The sequence below is a fragment of the Gavia stellata genome, chromosome 16, assembly GCF_030936135.1.
Source record: "Gavia stellata isolate bGavSte3 chromosome 16, bGavSte3.hap2, whole genome shotgun sequence".
NCBI lineage: Eukaryota > Metazoa > Chordata > Aves > Gaviiformes > Gaviidae > Gavia > Gavia stellata.
The window spans coordinates 13,243,302-13,254,005 of record NC_082609.1 but is presented as its reverse complement, the minus strand read 5'-3'; the positions used below and the strand labels follow the sequence as shown (position 1 = coordinate 13,254,005).

At 39.1% G+C, this 10,704-nt stretch overlaps 1 protein-coding gene across 1 annotated transcript in view; it reads right to left on the bottom strand.

Moving 5' to 3' along the window:
• Nucleotides 1-2,963: 2,963 nt before the first annotated feature.
• TTC1 (tetratricopeptide repeat domain 1) overlaps nt 2,964-10,704 on the bottom strand; it is a 33,515-nt gene continuing 25,774 nt past the window's right edge. The window contains exon 8 of the mRNA XM_059825412.1: nt 2,964-3,662. Within this exon, the coding sequence (XP_059681395.1) occupies nt 3,529-3,662 (134 nt within the window). The 3' untranslated portion in view covers nt 2,964-3,528. The remainder of the gene's footprint in view (nt 3,663-10,704) is intronic.

Here is a 10,704-nt window from a genome sequence, read left to right as displayed (position 1 = left end):
TTCAGCTTATGGAGAAGACCAACAGGCCCCTTCATTCCTACACAAACATGTCCAGGGAGAAGAGGCCAGGTACTGAAAAGGTTTTTTATTTGGCAGGCAGAGTGAGAAGGAACAAAGGCTGGGAGCTGAGGACAGACACCTCCGAGTGGAAAAAAGGCACATGCTTGTTACAAGAAGGGTGAGTAACTATTGGAACAAATTAGCAAGGAACTTGTTGGTTTAAGAGCACTTATATTTAAAAGATTATGTTTCATAAAACATTTTTTCCTATTAGAGGTTGTAAGCCCAACATGTGTGACTGAAAGCACCCTGGCATTGCGGTGGAATTGTGGCCAATTATCCCAGGAGGATGTACCAGTTACCCTTCTGGTGACAGCTGTGATGACTAGTTTAGACATAAAAAACCCCCCTTAAAAATAAAAGGCAAAATAAATGCAATTGTTCAGGATTTGGACAATGCAAAAGGACCTTCTTTCAGGCACTTAATTGGAATTATACCCAGAGGAGAACTTGCTGTAATGGCAGATAACACATTTCAGAGGTTTCTGGTTTTGTGGAGTGGCACTTTGAGTAGGTATGACCTATAGATTTGAGTCCTCCGTAATGGTGTGCCCAATTTCCAGTGACACTAGCTCCCCTCTTTCACACAATGCAATTAAATTACAAACACGAGTGTAGAAAGCAAATCAGGTGTAATCCTTCAGCTTCACTTGTTCTTCCCTTCATTTTAAAACCATACGTACACATCAGGCATCCAGCAGGCAAGTCACACACTTATTTTATGATGTGTTTGCACCACAGGTAGTAATTTCAAAAGTTTTGTTGTGCTTTTATTTTCCAGAATAAGTTAACCAGCCTCCACCCAAGAAGGCATATTTGCAGCCCTCCAACCCTTTAAAGATGTGAAGCAGGAACAGAATGGAAGGAAGAAAACTTGTCACTGAATTCATTTGTAAGACAAGTAGCAGGTTGCTAAAAGCCACCGCTTGTAACTCTGCACAACAGCTATATACTGGTAAATAATATATACACACACAGCATGTGTAAAGATAGCAGTTGATTGGTAATAACAAAGATAGCTATATAGAAAACTCAAAGTATCCATAGTAACTTCAAAGTGGTTCCATTTATGTATGTTCTAAGGGTGCATATATATGTTGCAGTTGAGCAAAGCCCAGGGCACAGACCTAAGCTGCTTCACATTCAGTGATGCAGGACTAGTGCTGATGTTGGTAAATGAGACAAAAGCCCAGATGAACACCTTTCCCCACCCTTCGGTCCCTGCGGAAAGTTAGCTACTGTAACTCAAGAGGCAGTGGACTGTCTGGCTCCAGGTGCAGACCGAAGGTACTGCTTCCAGGGCCAGCCACTTTTTCCACTTCAGGCAGCACGGAGCCTGCAGCAGCAAGAACTGGCATCTCCACCCATCCCATGTTGAACTAGGAGCTCTAGGGAAGCATGATTCAGACATACCCGAGTGCCTCAGCCTGGGCACAAGCCAAGCTTATAAGCTTCAGCCCAGCACTGCCTCTGCCCAGGGCTCCTTTGAAGCAGCTTGGACACCTTTGCTCTATAGCATTCCAGGTTTCAGGAAAGATTATTAACATTTATATTAGTCCCAAGCCTCTGCCCAACCTGATAAGCCTTCCCTGAATCTGAAGAGCTCAGTTCAGAAAGCAGAGCGGTTTTACAGCTAATTAGCCTACCTGGACCTGTACAGCCTCTTGGGTGTGAGCACACTTCTCTCCCAGCAGTTGCCCTCATACCCACATCACCCAGGTAAGCTCAGCCCCCTGCCTGGATGCTGGCATCTGACACACCCAGCCTCTGGCTGGCAAACCCGGCTCCAGCAGCACAGTGCCTGCTCTGAGGAGCAAAATCTTTCTTTAGAACCTCCCATCCACACACCTACCCCCTTGCCCAAACTTTACTAGTAAAGGAAATTCAGCCTTGCACATTAGAAACTTTACTCCAGTAAAGCACGGCATAGTTACAGTTTCAGCACGTGGAAATCCTAGAGGCTGGTTGCTGTTATTTAGTTAAGTGACATTTTAATTATGCAGATGTTAAAGGCTGCACAGGCCTCACTGTGAATTAGGGCTGCTCTCTTCTTTTGACAATGACATTTTAATTTCCGTAGCCTTAATACATACTTACTGCAGACTTGAGATAGTTTACAAACAAACAGGTAACCAACCACAAAGCCAAAACTGAAGATGCAGCAGGACAGAGTTAAACAACCATCAAAAACCGCTCCACAGCTGCAGAGACAAAAATGAAAATAAAGCACCAAGAACACCTTAGCTTGAGAGACTATTCCTTTCAGGTATATCAGTGTAAGTACTGGAGCTCTATCATTTCAGTCCTTAAGTACACACACAGAGACCTCCTGAAATAAATTTAAGATGACAACTGATAGCCAACAGACAGCCACCACTAATTATTTAATTAATCATGTACTGAAATCTGCATGGAAACAATGGAAAAATCTGTCTCCAATGTAAACATTTCAGCATTGACATACAAACCAGCAAGAAGTAATTACAAAAGACACCCCTTCTTCAAAATCTGAATTAATTACTTCAACAGCACCTATATATATAGATACTTCAAAGTCTTCAACATCTAGTACACTATGATGATCTTTTGCAATCAACTTTAACATCACTTATCTGTTTGCCATGATGCATATCTGTAATATGAATCTCAGACAAGCAAGTTTAATTAATTTCATGGTACCATTAAAAAGCATGTGCATGTATATACACACACAGGCACAAAATTTCCTTGTTACCTTCAGAAAAATTAATAAAAAGTAAACAAACTGTGGTGTAAGGGGGGCCTGAAGTTAATTTACTGATATTGCTAAAAGCAAGACAAAAAAAATAATAGAATCAAATGCTTCAAATTGATGTCTTGCAAGTATGTTATTTGTGCGTGGCTATAAGCATGTTTAAAAACAATACCACCATAGGAAGGACTCAAATAAGGCAAGAACTTCACAAACCAAACCGACAGAAATACCAAGCCTTTATTACAAAGAAAAATTATTCCACAGAAGAGGTTGGCTTGCTTCCATGCATGCTGTCAGTCATATCCACCTGCTGAGTGTGGAGAATTGCTTCTGCTAGATTCATTAATTCCCCAGGACACCATTAGGCTTTGTTGTTGGCTACAGGTCCGTGGACATTTTGATTCAACTGAATTGCTTGCTAGAATTTTGTTGCCAGCACTGAATGGGACAAAATAATGAACCTGACTGTTGGACAAGCCAAACACTGCAAGGGAAGAAAAAAAATTAAAAAAAAAATTAAAAAAAATCACACACTGGACACTGTTATCACTAAGAGAAGTCAAATGACTTGCTTTACATCCACACGGTAAATAATTTCACAAGCAGAGAAATGAATATGCTTGAGTCTTATCTTCACTTGGGGAGCGTGAAGAATGTTTGCTGAATCCTTTTATTGGACGTGCAAGCACACGGTCACGAAGCCTGAAAGCCAGCAGAACTAGATTGAATTAAGGTTATCTATTGTTGTTTGGATTTTGAACAAAATTGATGGAGTATGAACCAGTTGATGAATCCTGTTTTATCTGGAAATTTTCTGTTGACAGGCCAAAGGGTCGGAGAACCAAATTCCCAAGATCCTTCAGTTTGCCTACAATGAAAAGAAGAGATAACACATTAAGTATTAAGCAGAGGGAAAACTCCAGTTGAATTATGCCCAACTACACAGTCCAGCTCTACTAATTTATCTACCAATTTAAGGTAAATGCTGTGGAAACCTCTGCAGTTTGTTGAATATTTAGGCTCTTACATGAATTAAAAAAAAATCCCAATTGTGATGTAGTTACTGTTTTCAGCCCCAAAGTTGGCAGATTGCTATGCTGTTTCTGAACGGTTTGTCAGGCAGCCCTGATGAAGAGCCAGCAGCTGCAGACAGTCATGACTACACGGTTATAGCTATCCAAAAGCACCTTATTTCCTCAGTTATAAGCACTTGAGGCACGAGAGTTTAGCAGCTCACAACAAAGTACTGGTCTCCCCTATACTTATGCTTGGATGTTTTCAGTTCTGGTAATTTCTGATGCAGCTACAGCTCTATAAACAATCAACAAACTAGCCAGCTTCCTAGACTACCGAAAGAAACAATGAAAGCCAAAGTTCAAACTGCTCATTTGTAATTATTAAAAATCCCTTTCTAAATGTGTATATTGATCTGAAGAAAAATAAAACAAATTCATCCTTGCAACTGTGTTTGCACCTGCAAACTAAGCAGTTCCATCTGAAGCATACAACTTCCCAGCCATTTTGCTTGCAAAAAACCTCAGCATGATGTCATGTGACATGAGATCATTAACTCACTTTCAAAACTGCAGTTCTCCATGACTAACTTACCACTGCTAAGAGCTCTAAGCAACTATTATTTAACAAGCATTGTTAAATATACAGAAGGTATGACGGTTAATAAAATCTAAAGGCTTCTATCAATGTATATGTACCATACATATAGGCAGCTTCCTGACTCTAGAAAATGAATCTTGCTACCACCTATAAAAGGGGAAGGGCAACAAAAGGTCATCCTTTTTAAAAAATCGTAGCTATATAGAGATGACAGAATAGATAAAGTGCATAAAATTAAACTAGAAGCAGAGGTAACAATTTCAATGTCGGCTAAACACAAGCTGAGCCCCTGACATGACAAGACAAAGGACGAAGACAGGTCAGTTTTCCAAGAAAAACGTTATTTTTCTCCTGGCTTCAATGTAGAACTGTCGACTCATTTCCCAAAGAACAAACAGGAGAAGTTTTGACAAGTTGAAGCCTACCCTAGGTTTGCATCCACCAGCTACACACCACCTTTCAAAAAGCCCTCTACCTTTACTAGATCCTCAAGGCAATGGATTTTGTTTTGCTGGGAGTTCTGTGCATGCACACGGTGAGGGAAAAAGTGATAACAACAACAATAGCTGGCACACAAGAAATCCAGTTAGGCAACTGAAGTAGTCACAATCACGTAACTAAAATGTGCAAATGCCACACCTATTCTTATTTGCATGCGTGTGCTTTCCGCAAGCCATCTGAAGTCATGAGAAACATCTCTGTTATTCTAGTCATCTTCACCTTTATTTCTAAACTAACGTATTAGAATCTAACTGCAAAGTCATATGAACACATTTATTTTCTTTGCTTTTCCCAAGTTCTTTTGTTTGTCTGAAAACCTGCTTTCTGCCCAGCACTGCAATCATCACTACTGCTATTAAGTAAGTTTCCTCACTACAATGCACCAGCCGTAATTTAGTTCAGGCTTTGTTGCTAAGCTATACTGAAGCAGTAACTTCACAGCAGTGATAAAAGAATATAGAAACATTAGGAGCAAAGCCATATGCAAGTTCTTTACAGAAAGAGACAAGCAGTATTTACGTTGCACAAATGGAATACAAACAGATCAAGAGATTTGCCTTGCATGACACTGCAGGCCTGTGACCATGCTCAAAACAGAAATCATATCCAAGTCTGAACTTATCCCATGGAAGCATGCCCCTTTATCTCTTACAATCTGGCAACAATTCAAGTCAGGTTGGACACCATCACCATAATCCAAAACATGTTATTTTTTCAATTACATTTCCAAAATTGAACTGAAGGCAAGGGGAGCTTTTTTGAACACATTCACAAAAAATAAAAAAAAGAAGCAATAGCTGGGGGAAAATATAAACATTTTATTGTAAGGAAAAACTAAGTCCTGCATAAAGAAACTAACAGCATTACTACGGTACTCCTAAATATGCCAAAGTAATTAAGATCTTGCATCAAAGTGCTGGTTCACAACTGGTTATCTTTCAGAGATTTCTGTAATTATTTTAATGCAAGATTGGTCTTCGACAGTCAACATGGAAATTCTGTGGCCTTACACAGGAAAAAAAGGCAACCTTAGCCTACAAAAGCAGCTAGCTGGTGAGACAGAATTTTTCTGCAATTTGATTTTTTTTCCTGTGTGGATTAACAGATGAGGTCGTTAAGTGTTCTGGCCAAAGTCATTCCAGTGAGTGGCTCAGCTAGGATTAGCTTCTTTGTACTGGTGGTGTTTTTTTTTTTTTAAGCTACACCCTGTTTAAGCTAAGTTAACTATTAAGTTCATAATTTTATACTGCATCCTAAAAGCATTTTGGTTATAAAACTATAAAGTAGTTCATAGCATCTCTATGACTGAGATGAATAGTTACTATTGTACTTCTAGACAAACATTTGGTCATTGCTTAGCTTCAGGTTCGGGGTGAGAAGTGTCTTTGTCTACTGGTGGAAGAATTCTGGCATAGCCTGGCATTGCTGGAGCCAGTTGTAAACAGTTCCCAAGTTACCCAGGCAGTGCAGCTGGCTCAGGAGCAGGCAGATGAGTTTGCCTGTTTCAGGAAACTGTGAAAGGTCTTTTCTAATTGGAGTTTGTATGATGGCTCTTTTCCGGTCATACTAGAGCCAATAAACACTGAACACTGCTTTGGTATTCTTCCTTGTAGCTAGGCCAGCTCTTTGGGAGAAGCAAAAGACTATATCATATATGTTATACTTTATTCTTCATCTCACTGGGATTGAATAATTAAAACAATACAGTCATAGGTCACCTTCCTGTTCTATCACTTAAATCCACATACAGCAATGCCTTTGGTGCAGCCACATTTAATAAATTGTTAATGAAGCAGAAGAAAGCCTTGCCTTTTCCGGGAACTCAAGCCCAAAGCACCGCTCCTGCTGTCTTGGTGCAAATAAACCCATCATTGTAGGAAAGCACTATTTCCTCCTCCCCCACTCTCCTTTCATCCCTAATTTAAGATCTGTAGTTAAATCCAACCTGCCCCTCCCCCCAAAGAAAAGCTCTCTTAAAACAGAGACTGTGCTTGAAGGAAGGAAAAAGGCATGTGGGGCTGTGACTCAGCTGCAAAGAGTTCTCAGCAGTCAAACACTCATTTGTCCCCGAGCAGGGTCACATTCTCCTCTCTGAGACCATATTTTCACAGATCTTGTTCTTTATATTTTAGAGCCTGTGTCTACTTTTCACCTGGAGCTCCAGCATGTTAAGTTACTTCAGCAAAGTGATATTCAGAGGTTAACAAGAAAACTAACAGGTAAAAATCAATTTAGGGCTCAGAACTCTGATTCATTACTTACCTAAACTGCAGTGTAACATCCTATTGCAAAAGGCAGACGCACGAAAAGGTTTCTCACAATTTACATGAAGATGGAACAGCCAAAATTAATTGCTACTCAGTCTTTCTGGCAGTAATTCTAGTATAGTTGCTAGTGTTAATGTGGTGTTTGGAAGTTGAAAAGCTATATATTAAGATTTTTTTTTGATAAAAGACAAATTTCCTGATGAGGTGTCATCTTTGTCTAACTTTCTGTATTACCAAAAACATTTCTTAAGCAATTAAAAGAGCGAGGGCAAATCCTTATCCATTCCCTAAATGGTGAGGGCTGAACTACAAGTAACTGTATATTAGCTCTGGTTTGAACTATTTAAAGTGACCTCCCTATATGCACTATTGGGGTTTAGCAGCTTAGTTGCAAATACAACACACCTTTCAGTATCAAAAAAAAGAAACTAATTTTTTAGGCACTAAGCCAAATAAATATCTTTGCTGATCTCAAGTAGCTGGAAAAAATCTCTTATTGGCAGAAAGACCCAGGTGATATGCTCTGATAGTCCTTCCCATTAATCACATTGATAATCAAGTACATTTCACTATTTTCTGGAATGCATCATTTATAACTTAAACTGAAGGTCCCAATAGTTTTTAATTAGATTTGATGAACTCTGTGTGTATAAGATGGGTTATACAGATTGGCATATGTGCCATCCCATTTTTTATATCCAATATACTTGGCTCCACTGTAGCCATGCAGAAAACTGTATTGTTGTCACAGCACCCGAGCTGCTAAACCTCGCTAAAACTATTCCAAACTTCCCCTCTTCTCATATCCTCTACCCAAAGGAGCTGGTCCTAGTTATCACAATAATTACGGTTTTTCTAAACAAGACTAGCTTGTTGCACAATAGCTGGAAATCTTTGGCTTTAAAGTCAGAAGAGAAATAAAAAAGAACACAGAAAATGGTTAGTATATGTTCACATCTTGGGCAATTACTAAGGCAGAGGACGCTCACTTTATGAAAGCACAAAGGGAAGAGCCACATGGATTTAAAAGCTACTTTCAAAGTGTGCTGTAAGTTAAGCTTTCATTAATGTGAAACGGAGGTTAGTTCATCGTGAGCAAACTTCAGTGGCACTAACCTGCAAAGGCTGAATGGAAAATATGAAAATAATTTAAATACAAATGTCAGCTTGGAAAAGTCAGATCCTTGCAGAACACATAGCAGAAATGGACTTGTTTTGGCAACAAAACATGTTTTTTCTAGTGACATCAACTTCATCAATCACATGCACTACCAGTTGCACACAAGAATTCATAGTTAGGTAGTCTGGAAGAAAAATCCAGCCAAGAATGTGTACTCTGATTTATTTACACACAATCACTTAAGAAGTGGTTTCAGCTTCTGACAAACTATGTGGTAATGAGCTGTAGCACTGGAAAACAGGAAACACACTTGGGAGAGAAGGAAGATTCACTCCATTTATTTTGGTTTGTTTGTACACAGCTCCAGTTTTCATGACAGTCTGTGTTAGCTGGGTATACCAGGACTTAGTTTTAGTTGAAAGAATAAAAGCCTAGAAAAACGTTATTGGCTGATTCATTGAATAAAATAAGAATTCAAGTCAATATCCAAACTTCAAAGGAGCCAAAGCATGAAGTGAGACATTCTTTCTAAAGATTTTGTGGGTGATTATGTTAAGTTTAGTGTCAGTGCTCCTGGACCAGGCCTAGCCTGGAACTATTAGGATGTGTCTGACTTGCTCTCCTGGAACCAAAAAATCTGGGGTACAACCCAGACACTTGAGTTGACTCCCCTGTGAGAAGGTGAGGGAATGAATCCTTGCACACCTGGCACTGTTTAACCAGTAGTCAGGTCATCTCCTAACAGATGACCACAAGCAATTGTCTATTCTGACACAGTACTCATTTGGTAAATAGCATTAACAAAGTTCTTGAATATGAAAAATTGAAACAGCTTAAAATAAAATACATTGTGCAACAAAAACAATCCAAAGAAATCTCTCAACCACCACACTATATTTAGTTTGTCTTCTTTCACTCCTTCCAGAACTCCCATCTAATCCCCCTATCTCAATTGTAAGGGTTTTTCCTTGACCTCAGACAGAACAGCAGCATTTTATAAACCTTGGAAAGTATTTCCTTCCCAGGCCTTCATTGTTAGATCCATGACATCACTGCTATCTCTCTTATCGACAAGATACAGGGAATTTTATAACGTTAGTCTGGTTGCTGCCCATATTCCTAACTTAATTCCAAGTGTTCTAGTAAAAGAATGTATTACAGAAAAAATCCTCAATTTGTGTTACACTGGTGATCACAACCAGTGCTAAGAATAAAATACCACCTGCAATAAAATACCAACTGACACCATATAATTTTAACGATACATGTGACAATTTATATGAATCCTGTCACACGCAAAGGTTGTGGATGAACATAGGGTTATACACTGTACTATCCCACACTGAGTCTGGTTTTCCTGGCTGTTTACAAAGTAAACATCATTGAGAAGGGACTCCTTTCTCGAGAATCCCAATATAAACAGCCTGAACTGGTTCCCAAAAGACCAGTTCAGTTCTGAAATTCTAGTTGCCACTGGATTAACACTTCTTTAAAAAGATCACATCTAGTCTGAAATCTAGGCAAAAATTAGCAGTATAGAACTAGGTTTGTAATGACAGTTTATAAAGCTGGATTTATTGTTTCAGTATAGTCCCTTGTGATTAGTGAGGCCCTTTAGACATTGGTAACAATGGTACAAAGGGAGAGTTCACAAAAGATCAGGAACCGTTTTCATATTGCTTTGTGTTGAAACCCATACCATGTCCTACAAATGGGCATGATCCTTCTGGATATTTTCTGTATTTGTCATCTATTTAGAGCACTATCACACTTAACCATCTTTATTTACGGCTTGTTCTACGTACAATAGTGGAAACAGAATCTGATGATGTAAAGATCTAGAAAGCCTCACTGCAACTTTACTAGGCCAAAACAGGTACAGCAAGAGCAAATCAGCCTCCCTGCACAGCAAGAAAAAAAAATTGAAGAAAAATATCAGCTTCAGCATAAGCCCTTGAAACAGTCTCTTCTTCCCAAATACTTCAAGTATTAGTGTTACAGTATACAAGACAGACTGAGTTTATTTAACCTGATTCTCTGCAGAATAGCAAAACACTGCCTTCCTCTTTCCCATCTCAAACCCTCAAAGCCTACTCATCTTAAAATAGCGTTTCATCTACTACTTGTCACACCTAGAATGAGTAAACAGATAACTGTTGAAAGCTATTTCTGAAACAGGTTAGGTACAGTTAGTTTCTCTTTATCTTACACTGTCATTTGTCCTTGCTCTTCTGTGTGGATTTTCTGAACAGTACAAATGAAAATATTATATAAAAACTCATTTTAAAAAGCACCAGAACATCAGATTGGCTTATGTAGTATCTGACCCTAAAGAATTAAGGAACTAGGAGACAGTAAACAATGTTGACAGCAGTCTTTTTTTGGGCAGGAGGTTCCCCCAAAAACTG